The sequence below is a fragment of the Periplaneta americana genome, chromosome 11 (assembly GCF_040183065.1).
Source record: "Periplaneta americana isolate PAMFEO1 chromosome 11, P.americana_PAMFEO1_priV1, whole genome shotgun sequence".
Taxonomy (NCBI): domain Eukaryota; kingdom Metazoa; phylum Arthropoda; class Insecta; order Blattodea; family Blattidae; genus Periplaneta; species Periplaneta americana.
Genome location: NC_091127.1, coordinates 1,368,062 through 1,389,543, shown reverse-complemented (window position 1 = coordinate 1,389,543; position 21,482 = coordinate 1,368,062). Strand labels below are relative to the sequence as shown.

The following is a 21,482-nucleotide window of genomic DNA, read 5'->3' as shown; positions in this document are numbered from 1 at the left end:
GATGAAAGTCCTGAAAAGTTAAATAGTGAAGATAATAAGAAACCAATTAGCACAAATTCAGAAAAGAGTAAACAAACGGAAGATGTGCCAGAGTCTTGCACAAAAACTTCCACTCCTGTGTCTACAGACCAGAGACCTGAAAATCAAACCACCAAGGTGGAATCAAACAATAAAACTCCTGTTAGCACCACACCCACAAACGTCAGTGATAAAAGTGAGCGCATGCTTACCGATTCCGGAGATGAAACTGATCCAGAGGACATTTTCAGTGCTGAAACTCAGTGCATGAATTTGAAAAATGATAACAGTTGTTCCATAAAGTCTCCAGTAACAAGCAGTAACTTCAAAACACCTTTACTTCCCCACAGTACTGAAGATAGTAGTAGAATAAAGTCTTCTGGTAATCGTGATACTAAAGAAGAAGCTGATGTAGATGATGATATTTTTGAAGCACCAACTCAGATAATAGTCAGGCCAACTAAGCACACTTTAGAAAAACATGAAAGATCATCTGAACATTTAAATAATACTACTGTTGACAATGATGATATTTCTGAAGCAGCAACTCAAGTACTGGAGACTCCAAATAAAAGTAAAAAGTTTAAAAAACCTCTGAATCACTTGCGAAAGATTCAGTACCTCGGCAGTCACTTACAAGTACCTCATACAGATATGAGAGGAGTGAGACATTAATTTATTTATTTATTCAGTCATTCATTCATGCACTCTCTGATCAATTAGAACGTAAGAGTACTCCTAAGTCAAACACACGTGATTTAACATTGTGAGCCACATATCAGCTTTGCATATTACAGTTTCAATGCTGCAAAACTTTCTCCATGAGATGCCATTACATGAACTTCAGTCTTTTTCAATGAATTTGAATTATAATCTATGTACTTACATAATAAAAAACACAATTAAAGAAATACAATTCGAATTCTATAACTAAATGGCACACAGAGACATATGGCAAAGACCTCAATAATAATGAAAATCAACAAGCAAAGAAACTGATCTGCTGAAATGTATTTTCTGAGGTATATAACTGCGATAACATCACACATCACAAAGAACCTGGAACATTAATGGTGGTGGCTTAGAGGTGGAGTGGGATCAGCAGAGTAGCAGTAATGATGCTGGTGGTGCTGATGGTGTTGGTGAATGGATAAAAGAGTGAATCCAATCATCATCTTCTTCCTAAAAAGAACTGATCCAGTCTACAAAATTTTCCTTCCATTTCTTCACAGGGCGTCCTAGTGATCTTTCTCCTGCTGGTCTGTAATTCAAGACTGCTCGAGGGATGCTTGTTCTAGACTTACGCTTGACATGACGGTGCCAGTTCCCTTGGTATACACTGCAGTACTGATTCCATTCTGAGTTCTTGGAGGGCGTCTTCATTTCTTATGTGATCCCATTTGGTATAGCCATTCGCTGTATCCTATAATTACTTAAAATAAGTGAACAATCATACCAGCACATATCACAGCTACTTCCAAATTCACAATGTTTCTACTTTTAAGTGACAGAGGGCTCCACCTGGGATTACCAGTGGAACAACGAACAATACAATGATCATTCCGAGAATTTTCTTACAATAACTGGTCGAAAGTCACACACTGTGTGGCACAAGATCAGTAACTCCACTTTCCTCACATAGGAAGTCGTACTGTCCCTGACCATGTGAACCTGCAATACTTGGGTGTAGAGGCAAGCACAGACCACCAGGGATGAGTACGCTTAATCCATATTTATTACAAAACTAATATGCTGTATTGTATTCACATTGGGTCAGTGATGTACTCACTGTATACTTACAGTGATCAATGTTTAAAAAAAAGTGTGCAAATTAGACATGTCGCTACAATAATTTACTTCTCTTACATCTGTTACAACACTGGAATATCTCAGTAATATCACAAACCTCGGTTTCCACCAGCAGTTCTCTCATAAATAAATTAGGGCTGTATATACTATATAATACTCGAGAACAAAGATGCCTTCTTCAACAACTTACAACTACACCCACCTATTTTACAAAAAACCGCTGCTTCCTATGGCTAGTGCCGGTAGACTGGAATCAACACAATTGACCCACAAGTTTGCACATACGGAATGATAAATATGGCCACCATACTCCAACTGACTAGTGTTCCTACTGCTGTCTGTCTTTGAGCCACTAGCGACGTCTACTAGACACACACCACAGCACACCGACGCTTCGTAAGTTGAACCTCCATCTGCTGCGCTCGCCAGCAGGTCAGACGCCAGCTCAATCTGCAATTACACAACAAATGACGTAATCAAATATTTTAAGCACAATAGCAATATATGCAACAATGTAGAGCAGGCCTGCACAAGGTTTGCGCTCTCTGAGCCGGCTCACAGCTCATGAGCGGAATGCAGATATTAGCTGCGCTCTGTATAAGGGTGGACTGGAAGAAGGGGTGATCTCGTACAAAATGTACACAAAAGTACTATTACGAGTGCTTATGAAATGAATTTCCGTTCAGCGTTTGCAAATCTAGCTTAGATTATTATTAATTAATAAAGAAATATTTCTTTTACAGAAATAATAGAAATTCTATAGCTACTTAAATGTACAATATCATTTTGTTATATTTTTATTTATCAGTACATCAAAACGAGGTTTTATGCTGTTGGCAGCTGAAAGGAACAGTAGCCTACTGATCATAATGAAACATCAGTTACAGATGTCTGCCTTTATTAAAGTTGATTATAGAAAACAGTTGCTCACAAATAAATGCCATCGACCTAGCCCGGGATCGAACCTGCAACCTTGGGCATAGAAGGCCAGCACTATACCAACTCGCCAACCAGGTCGACTATTCAAACGATCTTTAGCCCTTAGGTCACATTGAAGATCAATAAGTTCGAGCTGTAAATCGTTAAATGTTATGTTCCGTCTTTTAGATTCCTCCATACTGTACTGTAGCAGTAGGTAAGCAACGTGAAACAGTTCCTGAGAATAGGCCTACACACTGCACTCCACTAGATAACTGAGTGGTCGTTTCCCTCTCCTCTACCTATCTCAAGTCCATGTCATTCTGACGTATCTTCCTCTCCGTTTCGGCGAGCGATAAACACAGCTCTCCTGCTCAGAAGGAGCGCGCACGCTCGTTTAGCGCTGTTTGTGCAGCATCTCATCCCCTCTCACCAAAATCATATTATCTTTCCTTTCTCCCCTCCTCTATCTGACTCCATTTCTCTTTTTTCTGCACATTCATCCACGTATATCTCACCTCTCTTCCCTTCCCTCCTCTCACCTCGCACACTTTCTCTCCTGCCCAGCTCAGCCCTCAGCCACGTACAGGAAATCTCACAAAAATAAATTCAACTAGTACAGTTACTGTAATGCAGTGGTTCCCAACCGGTGTGCCCCGGCACCCTAGGGTGCCGCGTGATCGACTAAGGGGTGCCGCGAGATATTGAAATAAACCAAAAAAATTAGTGTCTACTTAAGTATAAAGTCTTGTAAGGTCTTGAAATAAGTCAAATTAATTACTCTCATGCACTACAGATCGATTAATTTCGATGATTCAATTATTCTTGTATCCGGCTCTGGCAGATGGCATTACAGCCAATTCCTGCCGAACATTCCCTATTCAGTATACTACAGTAGTACTGTACTCCAACCACGAGAAAACGCAGCGGGGTAATGCTGTGAATGAATGTTGATGTCATAAGGTCACACACGTGGGTACTCGTATCTCTATTGGCTAGCTCTCACAGCAAAAACGATAACGTTGATACACACATATTTATACTGCCCTAGTTACAAAATTAGATCACAGTTAATCTCCTGATCTTTTAATCATATACAGGAGAGCACATGGTTTTTAAACTGATGTTATAGCGGTAACATTATCTATCTACTTTGCTGTAATAGATGATGCAATAGTAAGCACATTCCTTTCACTGTTGATCTGGTTGGAGAACAGTATAGACTACTCGCTTCCTCACGAACATTCCCGAGACTTCGACAGAACAATATATGAAACTGATGTCTTTTTACTAAGTGATTGCAGTAAAGTTTACCGTATTATGTTATGATGTATGTTACTTATTATATCATCTTTCAATAAATGAATATATTAAACCTACTTTTTTTTTATATTCAAGGAAGGGTGCCCCCAGTTTTTAATGTTGTTCTCAAGGGTGCCACGAACTTAAAAAGATTGGGGAACACTGCTGTAATGGTTGCTTACAGGAATTTCTGCCTTCATGTAATAGGACTCCAGTGATGACCAAGCACAGTCAATGTCCGCCAGCAGTGCGTCCAGCTGCTTGTATTCCGCACTGCTCCCCAGCTGCTTGAACGAGCACTCAACCCTGTGGCTCACACCGGCCACTTCCAGCAGATCTGAGGAACAAACAGGTCGTATGTAATGTGCACTGTGCTAGAAATAATATAACAGCTCATATACATCATATGTTTCTGCTCAGAATGAATGGAACAGGGCTGACAACAATAAAATAAACTGCAATTTTTTTAATCTAAATATTTTTCAAAAGGAATTTATTGTACTTCTCTCAAATATCTGAAACATTACTTGGTAATAAACATTTCGTAACTCTAATCTTGGAATGTATGCTTTCACGGCTGGTGTCACAGGGATCGATGTTATCCGGGCTAAAGGGCCGTGGTCTGTTGGAGCTGTTGCTACCATATGTTTCGTCCGGCAGACATCATCAGTGGTGTGCCACACGGGAGCGCGTGCTGGCAACGATTGGCACTGTGGCTGGTTGCCTTACATATTTACGGTCAGGATGGATCGTGGCTTGCAGTCCGCACCGGTATTGTGATTGGTAGCAACAGACAACAGTCCGTTAGCCCAGATAATATCGATCCCTATTTCATAACTCTGTATTATTCCCAACTCATGGTTGTAGTTGTCCACAACTGACGACCAGGTCCCAGTACAATACAGCATAACAAAACAAAACCGTGTTTTTTATATAATGGATGGCGAAAATATGCACTACTGGCAAGAACTGAGAACTCATTTTTGCAGCTATTCAGTACTTTTCCTACAATTCGCACAAAAGAAAGCAAAGCTTCTTACTTTGAAGGTAGTCTCTTCCTTCGGCTGATCCCAAAACTTCATCCAAAACATCTCCACATGATATACTGTTAAATGTTTCAACGGCTGCCTGAAGCAGAGTTAGACAGCTCTGTAGACAGCGTTGCCATTCACTCAGCTGGTGGTCAATTCCCTGAAGATGTTACAGTGCAGCATTAGCGATAAGAAATTAGTTTTCAATAATTACTTTTTGTTCTTAATGTAATGCTTCCTCTCCCATTAAATTAAAACAGCCGCCAAAATACGATTTTAAAGAAACTTACAATATATACTCTCTGAAGGCAATGGAGAATTACTGCATTTTCGTAAAATGGCAACCAATGTTTCGTTATGGCGTGTTTCAATGTTGACAGATACGGATCATTTTCATAATTTGCAAGTGGTGTGTACAAGGTTTAATGTGGTGCTGGGGTGGTGGTGGCATGTTAAGTTGCAAAAAACAGCAAGCTGTAGTTGTAAGCTGCTAAATCTATAAATGATGTTTTGATGTATTGAAAATTGTCATTAAATAAGAGCCATATTCAGTTGATATTTTGTCTTCTCTAAACCCTCCTGCCAACGAAATCCCATATTTCATACATTTATCATCAGAATACATTATAAGGTGTATTCTGTTTTTCTTTTTCATGAATTTCAGTCGCAATATGCCACTTCTTTTCTTTTTCCGATCGATTTGAAACACTGTAGGTATTTTATTCTCATACAATCTCTCAACCTTAAGAAATATTTCGAAATTTCAACATGTCCATCCTACTGTCCAGGCTGCCTTCTGCTGTTCACATTCACTGACTGGCAGTTCAAGAAATATAATCCACTTATATGTTTTGCTAACAGATTTTAAGTCAGATTAATATGTCAACACTACTTATGTACTAAGAGTCTATAGCTGGTGAAAAACCCAACTAGATAATAATCGGCCCAGTGGCATTCGAAGCTAGACAATTGCAAATGAAATAATAAAATAAATTCAACATGTATTGTTTACAACAGGTTGAATTTATTACTGACAGGTTATCGTATTTGGTACTTAAGGGTAGATGGTGCAATATCGTGGTTATAAATGCTCACGCCCCTACAGAAGAGAAATACGACGATATAAAGGATAGCTTCTATGAGGAACTGGAACATACTTTTGATCAGTTATCTAGATACCACATAAATATTTAATTGAGAGATTTCAATGCTAAAGCAGGACGGGAGGATAGTTTTAAACCGATTATTGGAAACGAGAGCCTACACGTAACTAGTAATGACAATGGAGTTAGGTTAGTCAACTTTTCCACATCAAAAAATTTAACTGTCAAACGTACAACATTCCCCCTTAAGGATATACATAAATACACTTGGACTCTTCCATATGGATTGACACACAACCAAATAGATCATATCTTGATAGATAAAGACATACTAGTATAGTAGATGATTATATCTCGTGACAAATAGATTATATCTTGATAGATAAAGACATACTAGTATAGTAGATGATTATATCTCGTGACAAATAGATCATATCTTGATAGATAAAGACATACTAGTATAGTAGATGATTATATCTCGTGACTAGATCAAAGTGCGAAATCGAAATATACAAATTGAAAAATTATCCTTTGAAGAGGCGGAAAAATTCAAATATCTTGGAGCAACAGTATCAAATATAAATGACACTCAAGAGGAAATTAAACGCAGAATAAATATGAAGGGTACATGGGAAAAACAATCAAGGTCCATCAAAAATCGAAATTGAGTTAATAATGCTATCTTATAGTGGAAAAGAAGTACTATCATGTGGTCTAGCTAGTAATAAGAAATCATCGTTCTTGACATTCCACTAAGTCAATTTCTATTAAATACACACATAACAAAGTATTAAGTGCTTAAACTTTAAAATTCGTTTTTCTCGAAACTTTCTAAAATGGACCTTGATCGTTATTCCCGTGTACCCTTCATATGGGAAATGTCTATTATTATTCAGTTGAGAAGCTTTTATCGTCTAGTCTGCTGTCAAAAAAGCTGAAAGTTAGAATTTATAAACAGTGCTTAGAAAAACATTTGGTGCTAAGAGGGAAGAAGTTACAGAAGAATGGAGAACTGCACGCATTGTATTTTTCACCTGACATAATTAGGAACATTAAATACAGATGTTTGAGATGGGCAGAGCATGTAGCACGTATAGTTGAATCTAGAAATGCATATAGTGTGTTAGTTGGGAGGCCAGAGGGAAAAAGACCTTTGGGGAGGCCGAGATATGGATGGGAGGATAATATTAAAATAGATTTGAGGGATATGATGCTAGGGACTGGATTAATCTTGCTCAGGATAGGGACCGATGGCGAGCTTATGTGAGAGCGACAATGAACCTCTTACGCTACCTCTGCACCACGGGCCTTCAAAAATAATGAGTGTGCAGGTCACTGTGTAATATTCAGTCTGCCATAATACAGTTGCACAAAGAAAAATATAAAGGTTAGTTACAGAAATTTCCAATTACTTATTCTTTCAACAATGCAACAGAATTCAAGAAGTTTTTTATGGATAAATGTGCATGAATTACTGGATACAGAAATGATCATGTTGACTTGTTACTACACATGCAGTAATCTCCATAATAATGCACTTAATACCTGTGGAGACAAGTCCCAAGGCTGGTTCCCTCCGTTGCCACCATTCTTCTCGGCAGCACTGGGGAATATCTTGAGGTCGAGGCTGGGCACCGAGCCGTGTCGGCTGAGCGCCAGGGGTGGCAACTCCAGGCTGCTCACAGACTGACTGTCGCCATACAAGGCATCTTTCAATCCTGAGCCTAAGTGCCCCTCAAACAGAATATCCTTACTCATGGCACTGTATTTCTGTTCTTCTGACCATGCGTCTGGTCCTACAAAATCACCAAAATCATCATCGCCATCACGGGTCTGCACATCAATATCATAACCTTCACTTCTGTCAGCATGCAGCTGGTCATCGGGACTGGAGCAGAATACATCTATCTTTGAAGAATAATCATCAGCTTTAACATCGTCGTCATAAATTTTCCCCAAAAATCCTTGGAAAGAACTACTAGGTTCCGTTCTTGCACTTGTTTCCCCTCGAACAGCTTTCAAGTCCCAAGCGTTACCGAAATTCAAACCACCAGACGATTCTCCTGCAGCTGAAAACACAGATGCAGCCTCCTTCTCAGCACCAGCAAAGTCAATATCGATCTTCTTTGAGTTGCTTTTATCACTATCGAGATTCAGATCCATGAAGGCAGCTGAGATGTCTGTTTCTTGTTTACTCCAGTTCGTCTCACTAGCAGAGTTCAGTGTGGGAGCAGTTTCGTACTCGCCCCAGTCATCAACTTCGAACTCTGCAGCTTGCGGAGGCTCGTGTCTTTTCCAAATGTTTCCAGTATTCACGTCCACAAGATCCCCACTTGGAGTCTGTTTCCGAGCAGCAATATCAGCAAATGAGTCATCAACTCCTTGCAAAGGTTCCGCTGAGAGGAAGTCTCCAAAATCGTCACTTGCAGGCGACTCTTCCGGTCCTACAAACAACGGAGTTTCCTTGTCAACTAAAGACAGATTTCTAAGTGCGCTATATTTATCCTCCTCTATAGAAATGAGATTCACTCCTTCACTTTTAGCAGATGCTGAAGTTGCCTTGTCAAGTCCCAAAACAATCTGGCCCGGTTTGCTTTCCTCAAGCTGTGGCTTTTCAGCAGTTGTGGACTGCAGTTCTTCAAGAGGTAACTGGTTTACTTCTGTCCGAATAGCGCTTTCTTTCAACAGGTAAGTTTTCCCTTGGGGTGGAGCTTTAACCAAACATTTGGGAAACATGTCGTCTACAGCTCCATCACCAGAAGCTGCCGAATCTTTGGCCTGCTGAAACTCTGAAAAATCTTCATCTGCTGAATGTGTGAAGTTCGCCATCATTTGAGACTGACCACGATGATGGTGATGGTGGTGGTGATGGTGATGATGATGTTTAATTTTCTTCTGTTTTGGAGTTCCTAGCGAGTGATTGGCAAGTCTACTGCCAACCCCACGTCCATGCCCGCTGCTGACTACCATGACGCTAGGGCACTTCTGAGCCCCGGGTACTTCAGACAGCGTGCTCGGACTCTCGGGTTTGGCCGAAGTCTGCTCCTTAACAGTTGATGTCTCCACGCCTACTGCTGTTGCTGCACTCTGGAAATCTGTAAATTCGTCTAATCCTGTATCGTCACAAACAGAAGATTGTGCAGGGAAACATGACGCATTCGAAGAAACAAGATGGAGATTCAATTCCTCTCTCTTCATTTTCCCTTGTGCCGGAGGAGCAGCTGCTTCCAGTTCCCTGCTTGGCATGGACGTCATCGATTCAAAGCTGCTGATTTTCAGATTTGGAATTGGAGGTTGTGGAACGAGATTCAGAACACCCACATTATTAAATGTGCACCCGTTCTGCAACACAAATGTGAAATTCAGAATACATATGTTAATTGTGCACCTTTCCACAACATGACAAATGTGATGTGAAATGAGATGAAGACATGAAATGTGTCCAACTCAAAACACTGTGATTTATACTTGTGCTCACTTTGAAAATAAACATTTTTTTCGTATCACTTAAGCTTTTTGTTATACAATAGAATCTATATTTTTACAAGTGCTTTACTAGAGAGCATCAGATTCGCAAGTTGGTTTGAAATTTAGATTAAAATTGATACACTTTTTCCATTTTCCATGCTTTATCATATTATTTTATCCTGGTTATATTGTTTGGGGAATGTCAATATGTATGATCCTGTTACTGTCAATACTTTAGACATTCAGTTACCACAGCATAGTTCAGAACTTTTTGACGTGTTGTGAAGTTGGCAATAGATTTTATTATTGCAGTTTAAAAGTTAAAGTAAATAATATTAGTCAGTTGTGATTCCGTAACTTATTTATAAATAGAAAGAACTGCAACTGACAGTTAAAAATTCTCAGTTGAGATGTCATTTCAGTGTGTAAATTCTTCAAACCTGTTTAATTATGTATGTGGTAAATTTACTAAGCCTCAAAAAATCTGTATGTATATGTATATGTATATATATATATATATATATATATATATATATATATATACATATATATATATATATATATATATATATATATATATAACGACCGTTCGCGCATACCCGCCGCGCAGCTGACTCCCCTTCCTTGTTTGAAGGTCAACTAGCTTCCTTAACATGTGTTCTCATAATGTTGTGAGTACTGGTTGCAACAAGTCACCATTGTGCATTTTGTGTTACTTCAAAATGAACGATGTGATTGATAATACCGCCGACTGTGAGGTGAGGAGTGTGATTCGATTTTGAATGCCCGACATTTGAAACCTGCAGAAATTTACCGGCAATTGAAAGAAGTGTATGGTGATACTGTGCGAAATGTTCAACATTGGGCGAACAAATGTCCACGATAAAACTCGACCCGGACGCCCATCACTCATCACAGAAGACCTGAAGACTAAAGTGAACAACAGAATCTTGCAAGACAGGCGCACATCACTCGACGAATTGCATATTGCCTTTCCTGACATTTCTCGTTCTTTGCTTGGTGAAATTGTGTCACAACATCTTGGCTACCACAAAATCTGTGCGTGATGGGTTCCACGGCAACTGAGTGACCAACACAAAACTCAGAGAATGGCCTCAGCATTGACATTCTTGATGCGATATCACACACATGGAGACGCCTTTCTTGATCAAATTGTGACTGGTGATGAGACCTGGGTGTCTCACAACACCCCAGAGACCAAGCGCCAATCACGTCAGTGGCATCATCCCTCATCACCCAAGAAATAGAGAAAATTCAAACAGACTCTCTCAACACAAAAAGTCATGGCTACTGTCTTTTGGGATCGCAAAGGTGTTCTTTTGCTGGATTTCATGCCAGAAGGCACTACGATCAATGCAAATCGTTATTGTGAGACTTTACGAAAACTACGGCGAGCCATCCAAAACAAGAGGCGAGGAATGCTTTCGAGAGGAGTTGTGCTTCTTCACGACAACGACCGCCCGCACACTGTTGCTTCAACTCGAGAATTGCTGGATCAATTCGGTTGGGAAATCTTTGATCATCCGCCCTATAGTCCTGACCTTGCTCCTAGCGATTTTCACCTTTTCACTAAGCTGAAAGACTTTCTGGGTGGTACGCGTTTTGGAAGTGATGAAGAGTTGAAGAAGACAGTGAACACCTGGCTTAATGAACTGGCGGCAGAGGAGTATAACACGGGAATTCTAAAGCTAGTGAACAGATACGACAAATGTTTAAATTTAGGTGGTGATTATGTAGAGAAGTAAAGGAAGCTTCAGTTATGTAACAGACTTTGTTTTTTCAAATAAATATATTTTTTTTTAATTATTACAACAAAACGGTCGTTATTTCCTGGATCCCCCTCGTACATACCAGACCACCAGTATCAGCCTTTTTTCTCGAAAACTATATTATACTGGTTGTTCATAAAAAAATTTTGATAACCAAAACCTATGTAAAGAATCGGTTGGTGGTAGTACCATTTCCCATAACAAACCGGAAATAGGGGTACAGACAACTGTTCTTCCTCTGATGCAAATCGTCAAGTGAGATGTACTGCCTGATAACAGATGTACATATCAGCCAGAACCTCAATCAGAGGATAAAAAGAAAGTATTCTTCACAAAGCTCCAGAAATGTAATCAACTTGTGGTTCATGTCCACCAACCTGTGCAAGTGCGACAAGGGCCAGCACGACGTACAGCTCCTGCTCGGTCAGGTGACCTGCAATCTTGCGATTCGCTAATCCCCATATGAAGCCAAGCACATCCGTGGGCAGACCACTGGTGAGGAGGAGTGGAAATATTCGCGTTGTATCCACAAGTCCTTTCTCTTGTCCCACCATCTTCCAAACTTGTCGGTAAAGTTGGGGAAGAAGAGGTGAAGAAGGCGTCAACCAGGCTGGCAAGGCAAGTGGAAACTGTGTCTGCACTGGAGCATTCACGTCCATCTGAGATGCAGTGGGGTAGGCCTTGCTTGCTGCAGTCATGGAAATGATATCAGCAGGCGTCCCATAGCCCCCCATCATGCTTGCTGATGAAGACGATCCAGCTGGTAAAGGTACAGGAAAGCCCATCTCTGGTCTTATACTATGAGGAGTGACAATGCCAGGAACCTGCACTGGGATGCCTATATTACTCATCATGTTCTGAAAAAGAAGAAGTTACAGAATGTAAAAATTTCAAGTTACCAAAATCCAAGTTCTGTGCAAATCATCGCTGGAATTGACCATTATCATACATGCCACACTCAAACTAACAGCCGAATTCAAGATAATCTAAATTTTTTGTCACTTTTTAACTTCACGTTTAAAAAGTAATATTTAATTTTGAATCTCTATGTAAGTTATTATGAATATTTTCCACAAAATAAGTTTAGTTTAACAGAAAAAGACTATGGTCTGACAGACTGAAAAGACACACAGTATGTCTGTCAAAATTCTGAACTCAATCTTGCTTCACTCCATCTATGCATAGGACAACGAGCATATGTATGGCTATGCAGCTTTCATCTCAGCTCTGAAATCGTGTTAGATAAAATGAAATACACCAAGTATAGAGAGAAAGGTGTGGCAAAGAAGGGCAGGCTTATAAAATGGCAATAAGTGTAGATACTGCATTTCTTTGTACCAGTATTCACCATAAGTCTACTTCACAGAAAGATTTCAAGTTGCATTACCTTTCCAGTAAGACAGCGTTATATTGTGAATTTTACAGGCATATTGTATAAGTTCCAATAAGCTGTTATAACTGGAATTATTGTTGTATGAATAGCTTATCTTATGCTAAGTGAATTACTGTTCAGTTATCTTATGCTAAGCTATTCGACGGCAAAACAAACAACAATAATTCCAGTTATATTGTGAAATAAAAAACATAAACAGTCCATTTTCCTTCACCATTCACTTCCCTGACGAAGAGAGACAGAGAGAGTATGTGTGAGTGCGTGTGCATGCTACCTGAGAAGTTGGTGCTGCTCCTGGCACTAATCCATGGCCACTAGTTTTCGGTTTAAAAGTTTCCTTTTTCCCAAGGAGATTCTCAATCAGAGCGTCAGCACTGACAGCTTGCTGTAAAATGGAATACCAAGTTATTAAGCTTAATGTCACTTTGTAACATGAAAACCACACAATGCAATCTAAATACTTTCATTAAGAGCCCCAACAAAGCAGTCTAAAAATGTGTATAATTTAAAAAAATGAAAACTGACTTCACCTTATTCTTTCACAAATATCAGCATCCTTCAAGACTGAAAATTTTTGTTAGGCAAACATATTTTGCATTAGATATTATACAAAACTCTTGTTTTTCCGTAAATCCTTACACACCCAACACTATTAACCTAGTTCTGCTTCTTCCACAAACTTTCCAATTAGTGCTAGAGTCTGATTTCTATTTTTACTTATTCGAAGATTAGGAACCACAGGAGTCTGACAGGGCTGCATCGCCAAGCTTGGGTAAATTTCCACTCAGAAACACAAACCTACTGCATGAGGTACATGCACATTTTATGCTATGAGGCGAGAAAACAGCAGGTTACTGGCGACCCACTCCCTGCACGGGCTGTTAGAGGTGCGGCATAGTAGATCCTCAGTCGCCATATGGAATTCACTGTAGTCACAAAAGTCTTGAGTCTTCAAGTGTACAAAGTTAGTGTATAAAATTTAGTGATTATTGTGTATTTAGGTAATGCCTACCAACAAATCTCATTGCGTGAACGTGTGTACATGTGATAAAGTTTAGCGATTATTGTGTATTTAGGTAATGCCTACCAACAAATCTCATTGCGTGAACATGTGTACATGTGATAAAGTTTAGTGATTATTGTGTATTTAGGTAATGCCTACCAACAAATCTCATTGCGTGAACATGTGTACATGTGATAAAGTTTAGTGATTATTGTGTATTTAGGTAATGCCTACCAACAAATCTCATTGCGTGAACATGTGTACATGTGATAAAGTTTAGTGATTATTGTGTATTTAGGTAATGCCTACCAACAAATCTCATTGCGTGAACGTGTGTACATGTGATAAAGTTTAGTGATTATTGTGTATTTAGGTAATGCCTACCAACAAATCACATTGCGTGAACGTGTGTACATGTGATAAAGTTTAGTGATTATTGTGTATTTAGGTAATGCCTACCAACAAATCTCATTGCGTGAACGTGTGTACATGTGATAAAGTTTAGTGATTATTGTGTATTTAGGTAATGCCTACCAACAAATCTCATTGCGTGAACGTGTGTACATGTGATAAAGTTTAGTGATTATTGCGTATTTATGTAATGCCTACCAACAAATCTCATTGTGTGAACATGTGTACATGTGATAAAGTTTAATGATTATTGTGTATTTAGGTAATGCCTACCAACAAATCTCATTGTGTGAACGTGTGTACATGTGATAAAGTTTAGTGATTATTGTGTATTTAGGTAATGCCTACCAACAAATCTCATTGCGTGAACGTGTGTACATGTGATAAAGTTTAGTGATTATTCTGTATTTAGGTAATGCCTACCAACAAATCTCATTGCGTGAACGTGTGTACATGTGATAAAGTTTAGTGATTATTGTGTATTTAGGTAATGCCTAGCAACAAATCTCATTGCGTGAACGTGTGTACATGTGATAAAGTTTAGTGATTATTGTGTATTTAGGTAATGCCTACCAACAAATCTCATTGCGTGAACGTGTGTACATGTGATAAAGTTTAGTGATTATTGTGTATTTAGGTAATGCCTAGCAACAAATCTCATTGCGTGAACGTGTGTACATGTGATAAAGTTTAGTGATTATTGTGTATTTAGGTAACGCCTACCAACAAATCTCATTGCGTGAACGTGTGTACATGTGATAAAGTTTAGTGATTATTGTATATTTAGGTAATGCCTACCAACAAATCTCATTGCGTGAACGTGTGTATATGTACAATACGTACATAAAAAGCAGAAGGTCATGTGCGAAAACAAGACGTAAATTTAAAACAAATTTTCTAAAGAGATGTGTCTTCTGCCGAAACAATTAGACTCGCTACAAGATTTAAAGAAACAGGCTATATACGAGAAAAAATTCAGGCTATCAATGATGTGGAACTTCAGAGTGTTGTTCATTCGTTTATCAGAAGATGTTAGTTGTGTATGGCAGCAAATGGGGGCCATTTTCAGCAACGACTGTCCAAATTATTGAACATTTATTGTTAGTAAAAAGGTAAAGGTATCCCCGTAACATTCCATGAAGGCACTTGGGGGGCATGGAGGTAGAGCCCCATGCTTTCCATGACCTCAGCACTAGAATGAGGTGATGTGGTTGACACCACGCTCTGACCGCCTTTTACCCCCGGGAAAGACCCGGTACTCAATTTTATAGAAGGCTGAGTGAACCTCGGGGCATTTATTGTTAGTACTGTTAAGTATTGTAGAAGCGCCAGAGAAATGGTTACGCATTCACCAAAAATCACGCTACCAGTGGGCCGGAGTCACCAGCTGTTTTCTCGCCTCAAGTCATAATGTCTCTGTATAAATACGCGACTTTCAAAGGAAGAGAAGTTAAGAATTTTCATCCTCTTTAAAACTCCATTACCTCAGTCACGTTTCAACTTATGAATTTTGGATCTATTCGTAAACATAGTAACCACTCAACACAACATATGTGATCTCATTTGAGAAGGTATGGAAAGAGGGAGTGATGGTTTCCAAGAAATATAGCATTTAGATATGATGCTATTCGCGCAGCAGAACTTCATGAAGTTACAATGCAACCCATCATTATAGGATTAACAATCCTAACTAACTGAAAGACTTTCCTTGATTTTAATTTGCACCACCAAGTGTATGCCAGTTAGAATTTATAAAACAGTTATATTACCGGTTGTTCTTTATGGTTGTGAAACTTGGACTCTCACTTTGAGAGAGGAACATAGGTTAAGGGAGTTTGAGAATAAGGTGCTTAGGAAAATATTTGGTGCTAAGAGGGATGAAGTTACAGGAGAATGGAGAAAGTTACACAACGCAGAACTGCACGCATTGTATTCTTCACCTGACATAATTAGGAACATTAAATCCAGACGTTTGAGATGGGCAGGGCATGTAGCACGTATGGGCGAATCCAGAAAAGCATATAAAGTGTTAGTTGGGAGGCCAGAGGGAAAAAGACCTTTAGGGAGGCCGAGACGTAGATGGGAGGATATTATTAAAATGGATTTGAGAGAGGTGGGATATGATGATAGAGACTGGATTAATCTTGCTCAGGATAGGGACCGATGGCGGGCTTATGTGAGAGCGGCAATGAACCTCCAGGTTCCTTATAAGCCAGTAAGTAAGTGTATGCGAGTCAAATAAAACAATTACCACGCCTTGCTATTACAATTCCATAGTCATTCTGTGGTCTATAAAACTGAGAAGTCATTAATTCATTACTCACAGGTTGTACTGCTTTTAGGCAAATCTGAATTGTGTCGGTAACATTTATGAAAGTGCTGAAGCATAAACGTAAAATCCCCCACACCCCTGACGAATGAGTTTCTCCATAAAGGTGAACAGCCGAAGGATGGTTCAACAAATGAACAGATACAGACGATATACAGCTTGGAACATCGTTATCCATCCATAATCTCACGCGTATTTTTACTATGATTTGATTAGTAACAGCAAGCACACAATTGCGGCATATTGTGAACAATCTCGAAATAAACTGACCAGGCAATCAGGCAAGAGGGATTCGAACCCATGGTCAAGTACAGCGTCATGTTTCCTTTCAATTAAGTAAGACAGGCAGTGGTTCAGTAGCCGGCAGTACTTTATTTAACGATGATTTCAACTGCTGAAATTAATCAGCATTGGAATTCAACATAGACGAGGAACAGCCTGGATTCCTCTAACAAGGAGATGGAATTTTTATTGTGCCGCAAATCTACGAAATGGGATCCACAGCATTACTTCTCTCATGGAGGACGTCATACCAAGGATTTCATCACCCTTCAAAATCCACCATTCTATCAAGAACCCTGGACCCAACAGCAAGGATGATTGTAAGAGGTTCATAACTTTACAACTTGGTGTGTTTTTATCATTTCACTACTGAAGATTAAATATTTTAAATTAATTAAATGCTGAATAAATAGTCGTTTTCAAGGAAAAGTTTTGGGTTTTATATAGGCTTACATGAATAAAACCCATAAAATCTTATTCTGAATACCCTCATCTTATATCAGTAATTTATAGTAAAATTATATTTAATCTGTGACTGGAAACTTTAACACCTGAGACTAAGCCAACAAGCACATAAAATGTATTCACTCTCGTGTGTTATGCATTATTTTATAGAACAATTACCACGCTCTAAACCAACACTTTACTTCACAGAGAAATGTCACATAAAATTGAAAACCAAAATTATGAATGATAACGGACTTCACACAGCAGCCAAAAAGAAGAAATGGGAATGCCTAATCTGATCTGCCACGGAAAAAGGCAGTAGCACATTTTAGATTAACAAGAGTCACAACTGTCTTGCAAAACACCTTAACACAATCAATACTTTCCCTTCAGTGAAGTGCATTTTATGCAGTCATCTGGAGGAAGAAATGAACAACTGCATCGCTGTCAAACAGGACCCCAAGTATTGCAGAGCAGACTGCTAATGATGCAGCACATTAGAAAACATTATTTTATACATGGCTGGTATCTAAATTTAATTTTAAATTGTACTTCTTTCTGATGTAATGTGTTGCTTGTGAAGAATGAATTTATGGATTTTATTCTTGCTAATGTGTTAGTTGTCAAGGAGGGAGTAAGTGAGTATATTATAACATTGATTTATAATGTTGTACTTTATTGTACGAGTCAATGTTGATTATGAAGGTGATTATTATTATGATGATGATGATGATGATGATGGTGGTGGTGGTGGTGTTGGTGGTGACGATGATGGAATTAATACTTAGCAGCCACATACGGGAGTAGAAGCCGTCAAGAGCCGAAGCTTCTGCTGCTGTTTCAGGTATTCACGCTGCTTCTCAATTTGTTCATCTGGTAACTGTTGCCGAGGCGGATGACTCGGCCACATTCCAGCCCGAGGTCTAGGAAACATGGAAGGCACGTTGCTTCCAACATGCAAGTCAATTCGGGGCTGCATTTGTGACCGTTGTAATGGGTACCTTGGAATATAACAAAATTGGTTAGTTCTGTAAGAAGCGTTAATGACTTAAATAATGGTCATAATCTGCGCAGTAGGTTTTATGTCAATCACAAAAATGTTAAAACAGAGGTAAAATTTGTACCTACCTTATTTCATTCAAAGGAGTTCGATAAATACTTCCAAAATTTTAGGAAGATGGTCTATGTATGTCAAAGGGAAAGAAAATGACGCAATGGTACATCAACAGATGCTCCTCCTCATGGAATGTAGCCTAATTTATAGCCTTATGAGCTCTTGCCAATTATCACCGTTGTTTTAACAATGGATTTTATATTTCATTGATTGATTCGAAAGATTACCATTTTTATTTATTCAATCAGTTAAAAGAATCTGAGTGACAACAAGGGTCCTGAATACAATAAACATGTACAATACCGTCGACCGGGTATACTTTACACATTCATAGAAAAATGTTTAGAAGGCAGCACATTACAGACAATGTGTAGCAACTCCGTGGATCTGATTCTATGTGACAACAGCACATATGTGTAGTAGACTGAAGTGTGTGCCATTATTAAAGCTGTTATACACCATTTTTCTTGAAATATGTAAAGTTACCCCCCTTGTGTAAAGTATACCCGGTCGACGGTACTGCTAATTATAATGCGATATTTGAAACATTAAAAAAAAAGTTAATTGTTGAAAGCAAATATAAATGAACTAATTGAAATGAGATGATGTAATATTTGAAGAGAACCTTTGATAATATTACATACGGTATCAAAAGGAATGTGAAGTTCCTTAAGATGGTAGGTAATTTCATGTGAATTTTGTAATAGAACCTCTACTGCCAAACAGCAAACCAATGACAGATCGTTGTTTAAGAAGGATGTTGTACTTTTGAGAAAAATAAGGCAAATAAGGTTCATATATTAGACTTCTTCTCAACATCACACTCAGTGACCTGATTTAGGTTTCTTTCGAAATGGATTGTAGGATCAAGAATAAGAACCCGTTAATAGCAATAATGTCTGCCCGTCTAAAAAAGAAGCATTTGATGATACACAATTTACTTCTTCATGAATCTCCCAATTTAAAGTTTTTAACGATGTCTAGCATTGATCAGTAGCTCGCCTTTGGGGCATTGTTCAAGCGTTTCAAGCTCACTACATTTGACGATTGAAGACATCCTCGAGATAAGGGTGTAACCAAAAAATCTACATACACGTTTCAGGTGTAAAGAAAATAATTTCAGGACCATATTTTGTTAGGCTTATACATTCTAGTAGAACCATATGAGTAATCAGGAATACGGTACAAGTTTATTCAGCTACTGGATGCAATAATTTTGGAGAAACTGCACTTAGTATCCTGCAAGAAATTTGTCTAAGTTCAATGATGTGACACTGCGCATGCTCAAGACACAAGTATTGTTATAAATTAATGCTTCTAAATTACTTTTTCCACCTGTCACATACCTAAACAAAATATGGTTTATTTAACGACGCTCGCAACTGCAGAGATTAGATCAGCATTGCTGGTGTGTCGGAATTTTGTCCCGCAGGAGTTCTTTTACATGGTGCCAGTAAATCTACTGACATGAGCCTGATGCAGTCAAACACACTTAAATGCCTCGACCTGAACCGGGATCGAACCCACAACCTCGAGCATAGGCCAGCCCTATACCGACTACGCTACTGAGGCCGACACACATACCTATTTCATTAATTTGATGTTACATCCTTTCTTTGGGGAGGTCTTCAATTAACAAGTTCGTGTTATAACTGCGTTATATAGGTACTAATTGTTTAATGTAACTTACACTGGATATAGTAAAATTTAATAATTCAGTAGTACAGTCAAGTGACAACATATTGTATGGTGTTGTTATTCTTCTTATTAATATTGTCATTCTACGAAATGCATAATACTTGCAGTTACATATTTTACCTGTTTGCCATTTCTATGACTGAGTGCATCAATTTCTGTTTGTTAATTATAAGTCTCTACATAATAATTGCAATAAAGAATTCGAAAAGATTTTCACAAGTTTCCCTACAGCCATTACTTCACACATTTCACAGGCTGACAAGCCTCATGTTTTGTAATACATCTGTGCAGCGTTGCCAACTGAAGTCTACGGACAATCACTAAACATAGTTCAAAAGTCACTAAAGTCCTTATTATCAATCAAGAGCTACTCCTCTTGTCATCAATTGAGAAAGTTTTATTATTGTCACTAAACGTTCCTGAAAAAGTAGCTAAATTTCTATTTAAGCAGTATAAATTAAAAAAGAATTGTAGCCGAAAAACATATGAAAATTGGCGACACTGAATCTGTGCGATTTTTTACGATACAGAACAGCTCCAAGAGTACAGTTTCTCTCCATAGATCTATGTCAAGAGGATTATTGCCCTCTTGAACTATATTTCATTGTTTCTGTACCACATAATTATAAACAGTAAACACAGACACAAGCAAGTTACCATTTGACCTGGTTGCTATTCACGTATTTTGAATTTTTTCCTTCAAAATACGTGAAGGCGTAAAAAATTTATTTTTCACTTCGTCAAAAACTGATACATGATGTGGAGGGGGGAAAAACTCCAATATATCGTTAATAGCCTACAGAACACCGCTTACGTAATATACAGCGTTCATAAATGATCTTGCCTCCCCATCCCATAAAGTTGGATCCACACGGTTCAATTTTCCATGCGCGTACACATGCAGTCTGGGAATAATATTGAAAGAATAAAGTTTAAAACGCGCGTTCAATTAAGATGCATAAAGATTTTGTTTACATGGTATGCCATTTTGAACGTCATCTTCACTATGCAGTGGCTATTAATATTAGATATCAATCTTGCAGGTATTGCTTAAATGCTTAAAGTTGGAAGAAAAGTTGATCTGTGTAGATACACCTTATACTCCGTCCCGCTTAGAGGGATCGAGAAATAAATGCTCACCATTTAAAATCAGAAGAAGATATTGTTTTGATTTACATCTGCAAAACGCTGAAATTGCCCAAGTTTATGCGTCAATGGTTTAAAAACAGTTGCACGTTCATGCACATTAACGTTTATCGTGGAAACTAGCCCTTCGCCATTCAGTTAGAACATTCCGTCATTGGACCATCCTCCTTCATCGAGGCGACAATCAAAGGGGATGTGTATGTGGACATGTGCAGTGCAC

At 38.6% G+C, this 21,482-nt stretch overlaps 1 protein-coding gene across 3 annotated transcripts; it reads right to left on the bottom strand.

The window, feature by feature from the left end:
- Positions 1-689: 689 nt before the first annotated feature.
- Positions 690-20,393, bottom strand: LOC138708715 (synergin gamma-like). Of its 3 annotated transcripts, none has more exons than XM_069838819.1 (8): positions 20,237-20,393; positions 18,104-18,305; positions 13,107-13,217; positions 11,817-12,296; positions 7,727-9,523; positions 5,088-5,238; positions 4,230-4,384; positions 690-2,277 (listed from the first exon to the last, which is right to left on the bottom strand). In XM_069838819.1, exons 1-8 carry the CDS (start codon positions 20,263-20,265, stop codon positions 2,035-2,037), a joined length of 3,168 nt encoding a protein of 1,055 aa, XP_069694920.1. In that variant the 5' UTR covers positions 20,266-20,393; the 3' UTR covers positions 690-2,034. The 3 variants fall into 3 exon arrangements, with proteins under 3 accessions (XP_069694920.1, XP_069694922.1, XP_069694923.1); XM_069838821.1 differs by lacking the exon at positions 20,237-20,393 and adding an exon at positions 20,109-20,233; XM_069838822.1 differs by lacking the exon at positions 20,237-20,393 and adding an exon at positions 18,433-20,098.
- Positions 20,394-21,482: the final 1,089 nt, after the last annotated feature.

What these genes read in the sequence shown, in the direction of transcription:
- LOC138708715 (XM_069838819.1), bottom strand. Translation starts at nt 20,265, where the DNA reads ATGCACTCAGTCATAGAAATGGCAAACAG. An exon ending in CTTGGGACTTGTCTCCACAG is followed by an intron (nt 5,239 to 7,726) that starts GTATTAAGTGCA and finishes TAACATCTTCAG; the next exon opens with GGAATTGACCACCAGCTGAG. An exon ending in ACATGAAGGCAGAAATTCCT is followed by an intron (nt 2,278 to 4,229) that starts GTAAGCAACCAT and finishes GTGTAATTGCAG; the next exon opens with ATTGAGCTGGCGTCTGACCT.